The sequence below is a fragment of the Stegostoma tigrinum genome, chromosome 7 (assembly GCF_030684315.1).
Source record: "Stegostoma tigrinum isolate sSteTig4 chromosome 7, sSteTig4.hap1, whole genome shotgun sequence".
Taxonomy (NCBI): Eukaryota; Metazoa; Chordata; class Chondrichthyes; order Orectolobiformes; family Stegostomatidae; genus Stegostoma; species Stegostoma tigrinum.
The window spans coordinates 26,237,957-26,258,513 of NC_081360.1; the positions used below are offsets into that span (position 1 = coordinate 26,237,957).

General features: G+C 41.7%; 1 protein-coding gene across 2 annotated transcripts in view; it reads left to right on the top strand.

Annotated features, from left to right (window-relative positions):
• mlphb (melanophilin b) overlaps positions 1-18,388 on the top strand; it is a 120,627-nt gene extending 102,239 nt beyond the window's left edge. For both annotated transcript variants that reach the window (XM_059647120.1, XM_059647121.1), the window contains 4 exons: positions 8,105-8,197; positions 10,697-10,763; positions 13,726-13,826; positions 15,301-18,388. In XM_059647120.1, coding sequence (XP_059503103.1) covers positions 8,105-8,197; positions 10,697-10,763; positions 13,726-13,826; positions 15,301-15,327 — 288 coding nt within the window. In that variant the 3' untranslated portion in view covers positions 15,328-18,388. The remainder of the gene's footprint in view (positions 1-8,104; positions 8,198-10,696; positions 10,764-13,725; positions 13,827-15,300) is intronic.
• The last annotated feature ends 2,169 nt before the right edge of the window (positions 18,389-20,557 follow it).

The window sequence follows — 20,557 nt, forward strand, 5'->3', positions numbered from 1 at the left end:
AGGAGGTAATTAATAAATAAATCAGGCTAGTTCTCAATATTGATTATTATCCAGTGATTTCTGCTGGAAGTGCACTGTTGAAATGTTGAATGAGGATATACCAGGCTTGACAATAATGTTCAACCCATTCAAATATACTAGTAACTTCATGTTTTTGGCAGGGTTTACTGAGTAAATTTTTTTCATTGAGAACCACAGTCAAGTTCTTGATGGATCTCTGAAAGTGCATTTCCTTACACCGTAAACTCCTGATTTCAGTCTTGCCACTGGGGAGTTGACAAATCGAGGCTGGACACTGTCTCGTGGAAAAGGAGCAGAAAATTATATCTCTGTTTATCAGCAGTGACCTCAGTGAGGGAGTTGCATTCCTTTGTCTACCATTTCAACACAATTCTAGCACATTTATTTATCTGAGCCAATTTGAAATATTCCTGCTTTCCCCAAAAAGCAGAGAAAAATGAGTCATCCTCAATATTACCGATGAAAAATTTTGCCTTAAAGACTGGATTTTCCTTTTAATCTGTTGTATTCAAATAGGCCGTTTTACTTGCTCCAATGAAGTTAGGTAACCCTTGGCAAAGCTTTTCCATTGACTGGAGACCAAGAAAATAAGGTGCTGGAGCTCAACGGACACTGCACAACTTGCCATCAACAGCAGCAACTTTAGTACTACATACCTTCTCTTGACATAGTAAATGTGCGAAAGCATTATGGAAGTCCAAGCATTATAGATACAAGGAAGATGAGGTACACAGTGTTACGGAGATGCATTGTGAGCAGTAATGATCTTGACTGTTTTATAAGGAGTGGTAGTTTAGCTGAGGCACTGGTGAGCAGTTGGTTGAAATGTGCCATGCTAGATGAGTCAGTCCCCTGGAAGAAACAAAGTGAGAAGATAAATTACGGTTCAAAAGGAATGTCCATTTGATCATGTCACACCTTTAAAAATATGGTAAACTCAGAATAAACTCAACCTCCGTAATTAGTTTACATGTAATTTTAGTTCACAATTGTTAATGTATAATAATTGTAATAGAAATTGGAGCACAGACATGATCCCATTTTTAAAAAGTCGCTGTAATTAACAAATGCTTCTGGTGGACAGTAATTTTCTAATAAGTCTGTTAAATCCTGCCTGGTTTATGCACAGTTCGTTACCAAAGTTAGCATGTTTGGGTGACATAGAAGATGCACTCATTCTCAAAGGTAAGTGACTGTGAACCTGAACATTTAGGTTTTTGGTGGCTCTGCAACCAGGACACTAAGATTAATCCTGACCCTCCCTCATTTGGTTTGCTGCCATTGATGGCATCAGTACCTGTCCATGTTTGCCATATAGTGTCTACCTTCAGTGCCTCATCTGTTCGAGATTATGAATACTCACCACCACCAAACCCTACTGTGAGGCTTTCAGCTTCTCTTATGAGACCACTTTACCTTTAGTTCTGATGGCTAAAATCTGTTATATAGTTCTCATTTGATCAAAGCCCGCAACTAAAATTCACTTCCATTTGCAACGTCTTTAGGTCCATGAATACAGATTTGGAAAATCTCTCTCTCTCTTCCTTTGTCTGTTTGAAGATGAACATGAATCACCAAAATCTTCAAGAAATCCATCTTCATCCCCTCCATTCTCTTCAATTACAATCCAAACTTCTGGCATACATTGTTGTCTTATGACTTCACTTCATAATAGACTCCCTCCATTACTGGCCATTGGCCATGACGGAATACTAAATCCACACTGGCGTAAGAGATGTGGGAGCTGGCTGATCCCGTTGTGAACTGCAGTGACCACATCTGCAGCAAGTGTTGGTTGCTCGAGGAACTTCAGCTCAGAGTTGATGAGCTGGAATCTGAGCTTCAAACACTGCAGCACATTTGGGAAGGGGAGAAGTACCTGTACCTGTGTGTTTCAGGAGGCAGTCACACCTGGTAGATTAAGTACTTCAAATTTGGTCAGTGGCCATGGACAGCAGGGTGTGACTGTACACGAGGCAGGCAGAGGGATTCTGCAGTCAGAAACAGAGGAGCCTCAGCTCTTGACCTTGTCCAGAAGGTATGAGGTACTCTCTGCCCATGTGGATGAGGAAAAGGGCTGCAGGGTGGATGAGCCAACTGACCGCTGCACTGTGGTAAGGGAGGCCGTTCAAGAGGGGGGAGCAAAAACACAAGTAGTTGTAGGATTCTATAATTGGGGATAGATAGTATCCTTTGTAAGCAGGATCGAGAGTCCCGCATGGTGCGTTGCCTGCCCAGTGCCAGGGTAAGGAATATCTCTGACTGGCTTGAAAGGATATCAGAGCGGGAGGGAGAGGATCCAGTTGTTGTGGTCGACGCCAGAACAAACATAGGCAAGACTAGGAAAGAGGATCTGTTCAGGGATTATCAGGAGCTAGGAACGAAATTAAGGAATGGGTCCTTGAGGATTATAATCTCCGGATTACTGCCCCAGCCATGTGCTAATTGGCACAGGGACATGAGAATAAGGGAAGTAAACACTTGGCTAAAAGAGCGGTGTGGGAAAGAGGGGTTCCCTTTCATGGGGCACTGGCATCAGTATTGCAACAGGAGTGATCTGTACCATTGGGACGGTCTCCACCTGTATGGAGCTGGGACCAGTGTTCTAGTGAAAATGGTAACTAGGCTGGTCAACAGGACTTTAGACTAGAAAGTGGTGGGTAAGGGAATGGTGGAACTTGCCCCAATGGGAAACAAAGCAGCAGGTTAACATCTGTGGTGGTGAATTCAACTATGTGGAAAAATATGGAAGAAATGACAGGGAAGGAGAACTCAGGGGAGGTTATTAAAGTCTCCAGCATAGACACCAATAGGACAGAGTGTTTGGAAAGGGCTAGCTGTCAAACACCGGAAAAAGGAAGGAAAATGAGAAGCGGGAGCAGGACTGAAGGTGTTATATCTGAATGCTGGCAGTATAAGAAATAACATAAATGAACTTGTGGCACAGATCGAAATCGGCAGGTATGACATGATAGGCATCACGGAGACGTGGGTGCAAGGGGATCAGGATTGGGATCTAAATATCCAAGGATATACATCCTATTGAAAAGCTAGGCAGGTGGGCCAAGGGGCGGGGGATGCCTTATTTGTAAGAAATGAAATTAAACCAATAGGAAGAAACGAAGTAGGGTCAGACGGTGTAGAATCTGGGTAGAATTCAGGAACCACAAAGGTAAATAAACCATAGGTGGAGTTGTGCACAGCCCTCCAAACAGTAGTCGGGAGCTGGGGCGCAAAATACACCTGGACTTAGAAGGGTGTGTAAGAAAGGCAAAGTCACGGTGATCATGGGGGATTTCAACATGCAGGTGGACTAGAAAAATCATGTTGGTAGTAGATTGCAAGAAAAGGAGTTTGTGGAATGTCTATGAGATGACTTTTTAGAGCAGCTTGTGGTGGAGCCCACAAGGGAACAGGTAATACTGGATTTAGTGTTGTGCAATGAGGCTGACTTGATAAGGGAGCTTAAGGTGAAGGAACTCTTAGGACGCAATGATCACAAGGTGATAGAATTTACTCTGCAATTTGAGAGGGAGAAGATAGAATCAGAGGTAATGGTAGTACAGCTGATTAAAGGCAACTACAGAGGTATGAGGGAGGAGCTGGGCAGAATTGACTGGAAGAGGAGCCTAGCAGGGAAGACAGTGGAACAGCACGGGCAGGAGTTTCTGGGAGTAATTCAGGATACACAGCAAAAATTCATCCCTAGGAAAAAGAAGCATGGGAGAGGGAGGATGTCGCAACCATGGCTAACTAAAAAAGTCAGGGATAGTATAAAAGCAGAAGAGAAAAGGGCAGTGGGAAACTAGATGATTGGGAAGCTTACAAAAACCTACAGAAGGCAACAAAAAAAGAAATAAGGAGGGAGAAGATTAAATATGAGGGTAAGCTAGCCAGTAATATAAATGAACATTGTAAGAGTTTCTTTAGATATATAAGCAGAAAAAGAGAGGCAAAAATGGACATTGAACCACTGGAAAATGATGGTGGAGAGATAGTAGTGGGGAACAAGGAAATTGCTGAGGAACTGAATAATTGCTTTGCGTCAGTCTTCACGGTGGAAGACATGAGTAATATCCCAAAAATTCAAGAGAGTCAGGAGGCAGAGCTGAGTGTAGTGGCCACCGCTAAGGAAAAGGTGCCAGTAAAACTGATTGGCCTGAAGGTGGATAAACCACCTGGACCAGATAGCCCACACCCCAGAATTCTAAAGGAGATAGCTAATGAGACAGTGGAAGCGTTAGTGGTGGTCTTGCAGGAATTGCTAAAGTCAGGCAGGGTCCCAGAGGACTAGAAAATCACTAACGTGACACCTCTGTTTAAAAAGATAGTAAGGTAAAAGACAGAAAATTATAGGCCGATTAGCCTAACCTCAGTCGTGGGTCAGATTTTGGTATCTATTGTGAAGGATGAGATTTCTGAATATTTGGAAATGTATAGTAAAATAGGGAAAAGTCAGTATGGTTTCATCAAGGGGAAGTCATGCCTGACAAATCTGTTAGAATTCTTTGAGGAAGTCATGAGCAGGTTAGACCAAGGAGAACCAATGGATGTTATCTACCTGGACTTCAAGAACGCCTTTGATAAGATGCCACACAGGAGGCTGCTGAGTTAGATAAGGGCCCATGGTGTTAGAGGCAAGGTGCTAGCATGGATAGAAGATTGGCTGTCTGGCAGAAAGCAGAGAGTGGGTCTTTCTCAGGATGACAACCGGCGACAAGTGGTGTTCCACAAGGGTCAGTGCTGGGACTACAACTTTACACTTTATACATTAATGATCTAGATGAAGGAACTGTGGGCATTCTGGCTACGTTTGCAGATGATACAAAGTTAGGTGGAAGGACAGGTAGTATTGAAGAGGTGGGGAGGCTACAGAAAGATTTGGATAGGTTAAAAGAATAGGCAAAGGAGTGGCAGATGGAGTAAAACGTGGGAAAGTGTGAGGTCATGCACTTTGGTAAGACGACTAAAAGCATAGACTATTTTTTAAATGGGAAGAAAATTCAGAAGTCTGAAGTGCAAAGAGACTTGGGAGTTCTGGTCCAGGATTGTCTCAAGGTAAACTTGCAGATTGAGTTCATAGTCAGGAAGGCAAATGCAATGTTGACATTTATTTTGAGAGGACTTGAATATAAAAGCAGGGATGTACTAATGATGTGATAATGGGAACTGCAGATGCTGGAGAATCCAAGATAATAAAGTGTGAAGCTGGATGAACACAGCAGGCCAAGCAGCATCTCAGGAGCACAAAAGCTGATGTTTCGGGCCTAGACCCTTCCCGAAACGTCAGCTTTTGTGCTTCTGAGATGCTGCTTGGCCTGCTGTGTTCATCCAGCTTAACACTTTATTATCATGTACTAATGATGCTTTATAAGGCTCTGGTCAGGCCACATTTGGAGTATTATGTGCAGTTCTGGGCCTCATATCTCAGGAAGGATGTATTGGCCCTGGAGTGGGTTCAGAGGATGTTCACGAGAATGATCTCAGGAATGGAAAGCTTAACATATGAGGAACATTTGAGGACCCTGGGACTATACTTATCAGAGTTTAGAAGATGAGAGGGAATCAAATTGAAATTTATAGAATACTGCATGGCCTGGAGAGAGTGGATGTTGGGAAGATGCTTCGACTGATTGGAGAGACTCAGACCCGAGGGCACAGCCTTAGAGAAAAGCTAAGACCTTTTAGAACAGAGATAAGGAAAAACTTCTCCAGCAAGAGAGTATTGAATCTACAAATTTGCTGCCACAGAAGGCTGTGGGGATCAGGTCATTGAGTACATTTAAGACTGAGATACGCAGGTTCCTGATTATTAAGGGGATCAAGGGTTACGGGCAGAAAGCAGAAGAATGGGGTTGAGGAACTTATCAGCCATGATTGAATGGCAGAGCTGACTCAATGGGCCGAGTGATCTAATTTCTGCTCCTCTGTCTTACAGTCTTATACAAATGACATGTTGATTGACTGGTTAACATGTCTTCATTCAATTGTTTTCTTCTGTACTGGTTACACTGTCTTTGGAAACTGTAAATAATTTTATTTTCCTCTAACATCTTTTCTCTGCCATTAACATCTCTCTGAATCGGTATGTCCCAAACCAAAGCCAGTTTTTCTGATCCTAATGGCACTGAAGTGCCTCTAGCATTGGCTGCATCAGGAACCGTGGCTAACAAAGTTATCATTTCAAATTGATGACCTTTCGTCGATGCTATGGAGTACTAGATCCAATGAAAGTTACTTATCTGCAATGTTAGCAGTTTTCTCTCTACAGTTGCTGTTGAGTATTTTCTGAATGTTCTGTTTTCATTATCGACCATAACTAGATTTTATTTTATTTCCTCTGATTTTTCACTCTCGCATTTTTTCTCTCTCTTAAGTAAAAACAAAAATATTGAAACATTGAACAGAGCACCAACAATAACATTTCAGGTCTGTGAACTAACATCAGAATGGAATCTTTTACATATGAGATATGAACAGATGTAAGGCACTTGGTCCCTCAAACTTGCTCCACCATTCAGTAAGATCATGGCTGATCTGTTTGTGGTTTGAATTCTACCTTCTCATCTACTCCTGAAAACCTTTTATTCCTTTGCAAATGAATGAACCTGTCTACCATAATCTTAAAAAAAGTTTGGTCATCCCAATTCCACTGGTTTGAGAGAGAAATATTTTGCCTGATCCTCATCCCAAAATGCCAACCCTTAATTTTAAAACATTACCCACTAGTTCTGGAATAACCCACAAAGAAAAACATCCTTTCTTTATTCTCCTTCTCAATTCAGGATCTACTACACTTTAATCAAGTCACACCTCACTTGTTTAATCTCCAGTAAAAACAAATTCTCATAAAACAACATGTTTATTCCTGGTTTCAATCCAGTAAGTGTCGTCTGAATCAGCTCCAGTACATTTTCATACTCCTTAAATAAGGAGACCAAAACTTTGCAAAATATTCAAGATGTAGTCTCATGCATCCCCTATGTAACTGTAGCATATAATCCTTACTTTTGTGTGCAGTTTGTCTCATAATAAAGGATAGTGCTCCATTAACCTTGAAAAAAAGATTCCAGCATCTGCAGTAATTTGCTCTTACATTTCATTAGCCTTTCTTGTTGAATAGCAATTCCACACATACCAGACGTCTTCCAGGACCTTGCTGAAGTGCTCATTGTTCATAGGTGAGCCCTAACAGGGAATTACAGCAGAATCTAATTGTGTGCATGCTTTCAGTGAAGCCACTGGATAATAAACAGAAACAGAAAACGTTCCCAATATTTCCCTTCTGAGAGTGAATCTGGTGCCTCGCCTTGCAACGCAGCTATAAACAGTAGAGTTGAAGGATCACACCTCAGATTTTGTCAGTCTGTGTGGCTGAGTTACTCATTGGAGAAACTTGCCAAGATTTCAAGAATGTGTGATTGACATTTTTATAGCTCTTATGATATGAGTATGGTGGCTGCCATAGTGCAGAAGTGTTAATTTATAGGATAGCTCAGTATCCTTGAGTTTATGAAAGTAAGAGCCTACAGTGTCTGACTCTAGCTTTGCATTCTCACTGTGTCTTTCTGGTTATATACATTTGTATTGATACATCATCAATAGGTGTCTATTGATTGGACTTTTTCTGATCTGTTTTTGTCTCGTTCTTTGTTTGGCTGTTGTCTAATGACAATTCAAGCCACAGAACAGCTGACTAATTGACCAGGAGAGATTATGCATGTAAAGTAGTTGTAACATGGGACCAATATGCCAGCCACTGTGTTGTTCAAAAAATAATGTATGAGTTTGGGACTGAACAAAGGGCAAAGACAAAAAGGTGCAGTGCATGAAGGGATACTTACTTCATTTGGTTAGCACAGCCTTCGAATGCTGCTTGCAGACACTTCTCCAGGGTCATATACTGCTGTGGGCTGCTACTTGTGTGTGACATTCCTCACTGATGTAGTGACTGTCCCTAAAGAATTGGCAAAGTCTGAAAGTAGAACCAATGGAAATGAATTGTTCTCCCAGTAAAGTGTTTTTAAATGAGAAAAATCAATGTGTTAGATGTTTGAAATGTCAGTGCAATTTTATACTGCAGGTTTCTGACATAGAAAACTGGATTGCGGCTCTGAGTACTACTGGAATGAATGTTTCAACTGAGGATAAGCCCAAAAGGAAGCAAGATGGACAGGTGTGTGTGTTGTGTGTGTGTGTGTGTGTGTGTGTGTGTGTGTGTGTGTGTGTGTGTGTGTGTGTGTGTGTGTGTGTGTGTGTGTGTGTGTGTGTGTGTGTGTGCCATCAATGTGTTATCACTGATGCTGTCTATATTGTAGTGAGAAACAGAGTCCAAGTCCATAAATTGGAATGCTCTGTTGCTGTGAAGTGTTTCTGCTGCTCAAGATGTTACAGTCAAGATGAGCACATTACTTCAGTCCCTGTTTCACTGAGTTTGTAGATTCACACTTTCTGATCATTACTCAGCTACATAATGCATGCAGGCAGACATCAACTCAGGAAAGATTGCAGTTCAATACACTCTTCTATTAAATAGCTTGTTCATTCGCACTCCCCTGCCTAAGTTCAAGGTTCAAGCATGAAAGAAATACAGAATGGCATAGTTTCTGGAGCTATTCTGGCAAGTTTAGCATTTGTTGCCTTTTCTGTTTCTTTAAGCCATTACAAAGTCAACCAAATTATAGTGGATCTGGATTCAATTTTATCAGTTTTCTGACAGTGGTCACTATTACTAAGACTTTTAATTCCAGATTTTATTAATTGAATTTAGATTCTATTTTGGTGGGAATTGAACTTGTGCCTTCCGAACATTAGCCTGAGCCTTCAGATTACTAGCCCAGTGTTATTACCGCTGTGCCAAAATCTCCTTTGTTTCCCTTCTAATATCTTTAAACACTTAGGAATAGGTGGATAGTTGTTTTGGCAGGAAACAACAGAAAAATGATATCTCATGTTTCAAATAACTCAGTGTTTTGACCCAGGCCCGAAACGTAAGCTTTTGTGCTCCTGAGATGCTGCTTGGCCTGCTGTGTTCATCCAGCCTCACATTTTATTATCTTGGATTCTCCAGCATCTGCAGTTCCCATTATCACATCATTAGTACATCCCTGCTTTTATATTCAAGTCCTCTCAAAATAAATGTCAACATTGCATTTGCCTTCCTGACTCCTCCTCCCTCACCCCCATCCCAGGCCCCAAGATGACATTCCACATTAAGCAGAGGTTCACCTGCACATCTGCCAATGTGGTATACTGCATCCACTGTACCCGGTGCGGCTTTCTCTACATTGGGGAAACCAAGCGGAGGCTTGGGGACCGCTTTGCAGAACACCTCCGCTCAGTTCGCAACAAACAACTGCACCTCCCAGTCGCAAACCATTTCCACTCCCCCTCCCATTCTCTTGATGACATGTCCATCATGGGCCTCCTGCACTGCCACAATGATGCCACCCGAAGGTTGCAGGAACAGCAACTCATATTCCGCCTGGGAACCCTGCAGCCATATGGTATCAATGTGGACTTCACCAGTTTCAAAATCTCCCCTTCCCCCACTGCATCCCTAAACCAGCCCAGTTCATCCCCTCCCCCCACTGCACCACACAACCAGCCCAGCTCTTCCCCCCCACCCACTGCATCCCAAAACCAGTCCAACCCGTCTCTGCCTCCCTAACCGGTTCTTCCTCTCACCCATCCCTTCCTCCCACCCCAAGCCGCACCCCCAGCTACCTACTAACCTCATCCCACCTCCTTGACCTGTCCGTCTTCCCTGGACTGACCTATCCCCTCCCTACCTCCCCACCTACACCCTCTCCACCTATCTTCTTTACTCTCCATCTTCGGTCCGCCTCCCCTTCTCTCCCTATTTATTCCAGTTCCCTCCCCCCATCCCCCTCTCTGATGAAGGGTCTAGGCCCGAAACGTCAGCTTTTGTGCTCCTGAGATGCTGCTTGGCCTGCTGTGTTCATCCAGCCTCACATTTTATTATCTTGGAATCTCCAGCATCTGCAGTTCCCATTATCTCTGAAATATAAAGTTATTTTATTTGAGTTATGTACGACAGAGTTCAGTGTGTGCACTGAAATGTCACTAAGGATTTTTTTTAAACAAATATGTATGCCTGCTTACTGTAAAGAAGCTGCAGCCCCGAGATGGACCCCACTCTCTCAAGGTACTGCGGTACATGATAAAGGACAATTAAAGTTTAAAAAATGTTTTCTTCTTACTTTCTGGCTTCCTACAATAAACATTGTCCAATCTATCCACTGCCAACATGCTTGTTGTGAAGGTTAAATTTAGGTAAATGCCGTTCCCATGTTAACAACACAATCCCAGACCTCCCCCTCCCCAGGTCCTTTATTTTACTGAGGTATTAGAAGGATTTCCCACCATTCTCTCTCTACTCGTTCTTCAAAATGGGTTAACTGCAAGTCTAAATATTAAAATGTGTCTTGTGTAAAGATCCTAAATCAGCTCATTGATGCAGGGAGTGCCTCTGGAAAGCACCAGTCAGTCACACTTATCAACAAACTCGTCACAACCCTTCATAATTATGTTATACACGGAGCTTTCACTTGTGCGCTGAGAAGCAATCGCTAGCCTTTGAGTTGAGAGATATGCATGGATGTTGAATCATTTTACGACCAATTTGTTTGACTAATGTACCTTTCTTTTACAGGCAATGATGATGCAACAGCCTCCGCGTCAAAAAAGTTCAATTCCAACTGGAAATAAGGAATCAAAAAGTTAGTTGGCAATAGTCACAATTTCATTTCATTTTTAATAGAATTTATGACAACTTTTATTTGAATATGAGTTGGGTAATACAGTGAGACCTGTCTTCAATGTCCCAGAAAGTTGCTTTAAACTATATTAAAGCCAAAGACTGCACATGCTTGGAGAACTGATAAATAGAAGTGGTCGGAGAAACGTAGTAGATTTAGCAGCATTTGTGGAGAGAGAAACACCATTAATCTTGAATCTGATCTGATTCTTGTTCAGAACTGTTCAAACAACACACTCATACTCACTAAACTATCTTACAGCCAATGTCTCATTCTCCTCTATTACATTCCCTGGTTGTGACCCATTCCTCAAGTAGGACAGACCCACCTGAACAACATTCATGCTTGGAGTAATAAATGGCACATCAATAGCTTGCCACACAAAAACCAGGAAACAACTATCTCCAACAAAAGTGAATTTAACCATCACTCTTGACACCAGCCTACCTTTGCTGAATCCACAAGCAATATTCAGAGGTTACATTGATCAGAAACATAACTGGACCAGCCATGTAAATACTGTGGCCGCAAGAATAGATCAGAGGCGGTAACTCACTTCTTGCTTCCTTAAAGTCTTTCTATCATCCACAAGGCACAAGTCAGGGGTATGATGGAATGCTTTCCATTAGTCTGGATGAATGCAGCTGTGACACTCAAGAAGCTTGAGACCATCCATGTTGAAGTAGCCTACTTAAGTGGCACCCCACCCACAAACACACATCCCCCTAAATATAGTCCATACATTATTAGTAGTGTTATTAGTAGTACACATATACACAGACACACAAATTGTTATGAACTGTAGCAACATACCAAACCTTTTCCAACCACAACTTCCAAACCATGGCTTGCACAACCTTGACAGACAAGAGAAGAAGTGATCAGGAACAAGCCCACCTGCAAATTCCCTCTAAGCCACACGTTTACCTGACTTGGAGCTATATTGCTGTTTCTACACTGTTGCAGGAAGGACATTAGTGAAATAGATGCGTCTTTACAACAATCAGAATTGATTACTTGGTCATCTTTAGGCTAGATATTCGTTGAATTCAGACTTCACCATCTAACATTGTGCAAATTGAACCTATGTCCCTTGAATGTTATAGAACATAGAACATAGAACAGTACAGCACAGAACAGGCCCTTCAGCCCACAATGTTGTGCCGACCATTGATCCTCATGTATGCACCCTCAAATTTCTGTGACCATTTTATGCCTCTCATTATCTTGTATACCTCAATTAGGTCCCCTCTCCTCTTCCTTTTCTCCAATGAAAAGAGACCGAGCTCAGTCAACCTCTCTTCATAAGATAAGCCCTCCAGTCCAGGCAGCATCCTGGTAAACCTCCTCTGAACCCTCTCCAAAGCATCCACATCTTTCCTATAATAGGGCGCCCAGAACTGGACGCAGTATTCCAAGTGCGGTCTAACCAAAGTTTTATAGAGCTGCAACAAGATCTCACGACTCTTAAACTCAATCCCCCTGTTAATGAAAGCCAAAACACCATATGCTTTCTTAACAACCCTGTCCACTTGGGTGGCCATTTTAAGGGATCTATGTATCTGCACACCAAGATCCCTCTGTTCCTCCACACTGCCAAGAATCCTATCCTTAATCCTGTACTCAGCTTTCAAATTCGACCTTCCAAAATGCATCACCTCGCATTTATCCAGGTTGAACTCCATCTGCCACCTCTCAGCCCATCTCTGCATCCTGTCAATGTCCCGCTGCAGCCTACAACAGCCCTCTATACTGTCAACGACACCTCCGACCTTTGTGTCGTCTGCAAACTTGCTGACCCATCCTTCAATTCCCTCGTCCAAGTCATTAATAAAAATTACAAACAGTAGAGGCCCAAGGACAGAGCCCTGTGGAACTCCACTCACCACTGACATCCAGGCAGAATATTTTCCTTCTACTACCACTCGCTGTCTTCTGTTGGCCAGCCAATTCTGTATCCAAGCAGCTAAGTTCCCCTGTATCCCATTCCTCCTGACCCCCAGTTCTGGATTACTAGTCCAGTAACGTTATCACTATGCCAATACCTCCCCACTGAATTTATAGTCTTCGGATCATAAGTATTTTTGGGCCATAGAGTGATACAGCACGGAAACAAAGCTTTCGGTCCAACTCAGCCATGCCCACCAGACATCCCGATCTGACCTAGTCCCATATGCCAGCATTTGACCCAATTCCCTGTAAACTTTTCCTATTTGTTTACCCATCCGGATGCCTTTAAATATTGAATTAGCTCTGGTAGCTAATTCCATTCATGCACCACCCTCTGTGTGAAAGCATTATCACTCAGGTCCTTTTTAAAATCTTTCCCCACTCACTTTAACTCCATGCCCTCTAGTTTTTGACTCCTCCACCCTATGAAAAAGAAACCTTGGCTATTCACCCTATTCATGCCCCTCATGGTTTTATAAACATCTTAAGGTCATCCCATAGAGCATGCCAAGTGCCTTCTTCACTACCCTATTTACCTGCAACTCCACTTTCAAGGAACTATGCACCTGTACCCCTAGTTCTCTTTGTTTGGCAACACTCCCCAGAACCTTACCATTTGGCATATAAGCCCTGCTCTGGTTTGCCTTCCCAAACTGCAACACCTCATTTGTCTAAATTAAGCTCCATCCTCCACTCCTCAGCCCATTGGTCCAGCTGGTCAATTACTTATTAATTTCTATTTTTAGTGACAATTTAATGTTGATAATGGCTGTTTTGAACGCTGCTGTGAATGAAAATAGCTTGTCCCAATCCATCTGTCAAACGTTTTACCTTTTTTAGTTCTTTATACATCACCCCTAATAGCCCTCTTAATGACAGAGGACAGTCTCAGCCTGCTTAGGTTTGCTGAATTTTGTAACTATGCAATTTGTAGCTGTACATTGTTTTAGGTGATAACATGCCTTTTCTACAGGTAGCAAGAGTGAATCTTTTGAACGAAACATACTAAACAGAGGATCACTCACCCAACGGAATCCGACTAACAAAAGCAGAAGATTGGACCGTGTTTTTGGGGTATGCTGAGTCTCCATCTTTGTGAAGGTCCTAATGTAAGAAAAGGACCATACAGTTTATAAGATAGCTTGGAATGTTTTTATGGTTTGCTTTCCCTTTGGCCTTACCTGCAGTGCCATGTGATTCAGGGCCTCTACCTATGGCATGTTCAGCTCCCAAATGTTACCTGATTTGGCATCTGGCCATCTCAACCATTGTTGCTTTTCATCAAAAAAGTTGAACTTCTGCATTACAGTATTTTTGAGATCAAAGTGATCATATTTTGGAATGCAGTACTCAACAGAAAGTTAGGGAATATTGCACAGCCTTTGATAGTTGCAGCAATTCTGTAGGCTGATATTTGCGATAACAGGCTGCTCAGTTAGACCATCTTGTTGCATGTAATCCAAATCACTATCACTTGTACTTCAGAACTGAGTGTTTGGGAGCAATGTTCAATATAATTCAGTCTGCCACTCTTCTTTATTCCACTATCCTGGAGGCTTACTGTTAGTAAAGTTTGAAAATGGCAACTCCTTCAAGGATGGAGACAATGACGGGAGATATCAGTTTTCCTATCCATTATCTGTGAGCCGAAAGAGAAGTTAATTCATCTAACTGTAGATATTGGGTGGAAACATTCTAACTCTGCACATTGAGGAGGGAATGAGAGTTTGGACTCTTATGTTCCTCAAACTGGATAATATAAAACATTGTAACTTTTTATAAAAATATAAGTAACCTTGGATAAAACTGTTGTGAGCTGTGTAGAGGACAGATTTAGAAAAATTCTAATGTTTATGGCCATGTTTTAGTGAAAATTTATCATTTGGCAGATCTGATATTTGGAAAAAAACATTTTAATTTGGCAGATGTGATAATTGAAAAACAACAAACATTTTTAAAGAGATGTTTTAGCGCATAGAACTCTTTTATAAACATGCTATTTGGCATGATAATTCATGGAGGCATTAATGGGTGTCAGGATCAGATCTGTACCCTTCTCTAATTGGGTATATTTCACATTTCTTGTCCAGCTACATAGAAATAAAGTGCAACGTATTTTTTTGTAATTTTGCAAATCTATTATTGTCATTCATACCTGTGATCATGCATGTAGTTTTAGCAGATTTCTATGAAGGTAGTGAGAAGGTAACTTATTTCTCCTGGTTGGATCAAAAACTCAGCCTCAGACTTGGTCCTTAAAACATTGATGTAACATATGCAGGGATAAAAGCATGGAGAATTATGTCTTCATAAGCCCAAGGGACAAAACAGTTTTTTTTATTCATTCAAAAGATGTGGGAGTTGTTGGCTGGGTCAGCATTTATTGCCCATCTCCAACTACCCTGAGAGAAGTCGTAGTGAGCTGCCTTTTTGAAATGCTGCAGTCTTGGGGTGTAAGGACTGACCTGTTATTTATAACCAGCTGGCCTGTTACTTTTACTCATGATTGTTCTCCTTAAGTTTGCACTTTTGTTTTTATGCTATACAGAAACCAGTCATGACCAAGCAACCTTAAAGAGAAAAGCCATCAAAATGACCTGTGTGCTGGAGCATCAGAAAAGCATGAGTCCCTGAATCAGAATACAGATCTACATTTCCAAGAGCAATCAGCTTGTTAAATGATACATAATGCAAGCAGCTTGTGTGTTATATGTTTATTTTATGCAGAGTTATGTACAATTGTTATTGTGAGTAATGGATATTCCTTGCATTGAAATGTATGCAAGTGCATTCTGCCATATTGCATCAGCTCTAATGCCCTTTACAATTATGATGTTTTGATACACTGATGCTTTGCATACTACTACATTTTCATGCTTATTTTGTGACAATTTTATGTGGCAAGTGAAGATCGGATGCTAAAATTTGAGAGGTAAATGGTCTCAGTGGATATGATGGTTGAGACATAATGATAATATTGCAGTAGACCAGTTAGCTGAATATCTGTTTCAGGGAATTACTTGAATCGAGGAGCAAAAATTAATCAACGCCTATTGTTGGGCATGGGGCTAGACATTTCTTTTCTCTCTGTGTCAGATCCTGTAGGCAGCACACAAACTTTGTGCCATCTGTTCATTTACCAGATTGTAGGGTTGAGCTGTGTGGTACCCACACTGCTGGCTGTCTAAATGCTCAACAGGGCATCAACCAGGATATGGGGAAAGCATGTGCAGCGCATAGCCTCAGCTCCTAAAGGCAGTTGTCCCTTTCTCCAACTGAATAAAAGGCAAATAATGGGAGATTTTCGCTATGATACCTGCTTCCTCTTGGAATGATTCAGTTATATAAGAGGTTGAATACAGCAGTGACCTTTACAGCACTGGCAGAGCAATTTTCTCTCTGGCCTATGCTCGCAGATCAGCTTCAAGGAGGTAAAGGTTCTTGACCATCTTCTTGTTGCATCAAAGTCACCACAAGCATTGCTGCTTGACAGGAAAAGTGTCCTCAGAAAATCTGTGGTGGGAAGGAGCCCCTGTATGGACATCTCTTCCCAATGTTCAGAGTTTCCCCAGTCCACAGCCTTTACATGTTGGTTATATTGCAGATTGAGATGGAACTACAGTCTCTATACCTCATGCAAATGCAAGGCAGAATTTAATTCAGACCATTGTTGCACATGATGCAGCACTAAGGCCGACTAAGCCGTTGGGAGGGAACCCTTCCATGGTTGCGTCCAAAGTGAGAGGAGGCCAATGTGCACCTGATTGTGGCAGGATGCCAGTTAGGCTCACTAAAGAGCTACTGGACACCAACAATCACTGAGGCAACCAAAATTCAGTGGTGGCTCAGTGATTTAATGGGAATCGCAAGGATCTACCATGCCTCCCTAGAGCCACCCAGCCCAAACCCTGTTGCATCTGGCAGCAGCTCCTCATGATAGGATATATTCCCGCACCCATTCCCCCAACCCACCAGTGACTGATTTGCTGCAACTGCCATTTTGCCCCTCCCTCACTTGAGATTAGGGACCCAATAATGACAACCTGGTTTAGTTCTTAGAGCATTATTGTGTGTTCCTGACCAACCTCTCATTTCGTGTGAGCTCTCAGGGGTGGAACTGCTGCCCCGGGAGCCCTGAATTGCAGAGGTAGCACTTTGCTGGCTGAATTTCATCAGGTCTTCTCTGCAGAATTAGTGGCAGTCTCCAATCAGTACTTTTAAAAGGGCAAAATACACTTCACCCACAGAAGATCCAGTCCTCAGTTTATATAGGTATGCAACTCTTCTAATGTCCCTTAATAGATTCACTACCTCACCAAAAGACCTCCAGGGAAAAACCACAACACTTCCACAATCTTTACCAGATTGAGATAAATTAAAAGCATTTAACCTGCAAGTTGGAGCACTGGCCCATTGAATAGCATTTCCAGAGAAGAGTATGACTTTTGTACATCTGCACCCATGTTCATTACAGAGTGACTAACATATGCTTTCTCTGGACTGGCACAATGAAATTTTCAGAGACAGTTGATGTCACAATCTGATTACATCACACACCATACCCAATCCAGTGCCTATCCAGCATAGAAAGTGGACCATGGACCATGACTGAAGCACCATGACAAAATAGGGCCTAATTTCATTGCATACAATAAAGGATAAAGAGACAGAATACCTTGAAATAGTCAGCTGATTAGAGACAGCCAAAGCAGATCAGTTATTGGCAGGCTATACCTAATGCAAGGCGCTGTTGCTCTAGAGTAGTGATAGTGTTACTACCTCTAAGCCAAGAGCCCTGGCTTCTTCTTCTACCTGCACCAGAAGGGTGTAGTAACATCTCTATACAGATTCATTAGAAAGTATCGATAGCTGATGAAAATAATCCAGTATTTTGTGTGGAGAAATGATTATCTATGGATATTATGACTTCCAAAGAAAGGTATTTCATTAAAAACCCTCATTAGGGGCACTTAGCTAAACTTAAACCTCATGGAACCAAAGAGAGTTTTCTTGACTTGGATGGGAAATTGGTTAAGCAGAATAAATCAGAGTGTATGGATTATGGGTAGATAGTATAAATTTACAACATTGACCAGTTTTTTTCCAGCACCAAATCACCTGTAGTATTTTGGCAACACCTGATACTTGTACACCTGTGGTATTTTTTCATGTGGTATTTTGTTGCCTATTAACAATCACCAGTAAATCACCCATGATTTCCAATTGATTAATTTAGGTGCTAAACCCATTAAAGGCAATGCAGGTCATAAAGGTGAGGGAGGGGACTAAATCAAAATGGAGTCAGAAGGGGTACAAAGTAATTACTTTTTTTTATATCAACCTGTTCAAGTTTGTTTTATACACTTCTAACCCTGGGTCTCCTGGCTCGGAAGTAGGAATGCTACCATGAGCACTTACAAAGAGTTTTTTTTCCCTTTTTTATCATACCCAGAAATGTTATTACATACAACTGAACAACTTTCCCATCACCAAAATCACTGTGTCTTTGCTTTTATGTAAATTACTAACCACCACCAGTAATCACTCATGTAGCCAATTAAATACTGACTAGCAAAGTTTATTTTGTGGATGATGCAAACCACCCAAAATGAGGGCAGGTAAGAGGAGAGGGAGAGGGGGAGGGGGGCCATGTCAAAATGGACTTGGAAGTGGTACAAAGAGATTATCAATAGATTGATGGAATGGGAACAAACTGTGGCAAACACATTTAAATGTAAGTAAATGCTAGTTCATCCACTTGGACCTGAAAAAACGATAGAACTGAACACTTTCTAAATGGTGAAAAATGGTAGACACAGTTCTAAAAAAAGAATTTTGTGCTGAGATGCGTAGATCATTATAAAATCATTAAATTAGGGAAGTGATAGATTAAACAAAAAGGACAGACAGGTAAAGAAAGTAATCAAAAAGGTTGTATAATGTTGGTATTTATACATAGAGGATTACAAATGGGTAGGAGTTATTTTAGAACTATGTTTAGTCCTGATTGGAGCACACCTTGCATTGAGCAATGGTCATCACATTTCAAGCACATATTGCTCTTAAAGGGAGTGCAGTGTAGACAGTTAAAATTATAATCTAAGCTTCAAATAATAATTATAAGAACGGCTTACATAAATTAGGGTTGTATTCCCTGAACTTCTAAAGTTAAGGGGAGTATTAATCAAAGTTTAAGGTAATAAGGTACATAGAGAGAAACTGTGCTATTTGGGGAGTTCAGAGCTTGGGGGCAGAGTCTGAAACTTAATTCTGGGCCTTTCAGAATTGAAGTTGGATCACGCTCTACACTTGAGGGTGGTAGTCCAGGAAACCCATCTAGCCTGAATATTTGCTCTGTAAGAGGAAATAACTTGAAATAATCTCTAAACCATTCAGCTCTAGAAAATTTTAGGTGCAGAGCTAAAGTTTTCAATGCAAATATTGAAGTGTGCATTATAATTTTGGCATGGTTTGTGCTGATGATGAAAGTCTCTGCTGGATTGTGGAATGCTTTCCAGTTTTGGAACCGAGACCCCCCCGTGAGCAAAGAGCATATTGCTCATCAAATCCAATCTCTTCCCCCCCCCCCCCCCCCCCCCCCCCCCCAAAGTCAACGGGTGCAACAATGTAAACCCTCACTTAATCTTCTATTGTGTGGGAAAAGCAAAATAAACATAAAATTTGGGTAAAATCTCTAAGAAAGTCTTTACTGACTCCACAAGGTATTCAAAGAAAGAGACTAGGCCCCAAAATACAGCTAGCTAGCAGATCATTCTGTAAGACCAGAATAGTTTCCCTTTAAGCTATTTCAATTTCCTTGGAACACCACTGCCATCAATAGATGTTTAGAATGTTATACATTCCATGCCTCTTTCACCAAGTGTGGATTCACCTTCACCGTGCCCCTGTAATTATACCAACAGGGTATCTGTTTGCGACTTCTCCAGCTCTGTTTTCCCGGGTGTTTCTTTCCTTCTTCAATGGCTAATGGCCTAATTCTGGCCCTGTTAACTCCTTCGGATCTGTCCTGAACTTTTCTGATGCTGTTGGCCTGTCCTTTGCCTTATTTAATTCAAGTGGCCCTTCCTGAGTCACCCCCATCCTCATGGATTTTTTTGTCATGTGTCGGGCTTTTGTAACTCTCAATTCCCAGCCTTTCTACTGCTTCCCAGTGATTTAAATTACGTGATTCTTCCAGGGCCTCTCCAAACCTCATGCGGTTTGCTGTATCCTGTGGAGCTGCTGAAACTCTAATCCTTTCGCCCGCATGCTGCTGGCTTTCTTCAACCTTTCCATTTTGTGTAAACTATTGTTTACTGTTGGAGGGGAATATCTTGCTGGCAGCCAAATTGTTTCCCAATAAAATATCAAGTCATTCCATTAGCAAGCTTGGAACTTCACTTCCTGCTACAGGACCCATAACAAGTTCACACTAAGTCAGTTTTAACTAGTGGCATCTCTACACTCTTCACAATGAGCCCTATTATCATCCATTGTATCTTTCCATACTTTCAGTTGGAAAATCGTTTATTTTACCCACCAGCAATGTCTGCAAGTGCCCTGCATCTCAGAGAATGCTGATTGCTCTGTCTGGTGTTCTAAACAATCAGTGGTCGCTGTTCCTTTTGCCAAACTCCTGACAGCTATTCTGATCCAACAGTCATGCCTGAAATGACACAGACCACCTTTAAAGCTACAGATACTGGTTTTGCAACTTGAGTTCCTGAGAGACAGTGAAACCTGCAATTGGGTCATTTCCCATCACTTCCCATCGAGAATTTTCTTTAAATAGCCAATGGCATTTC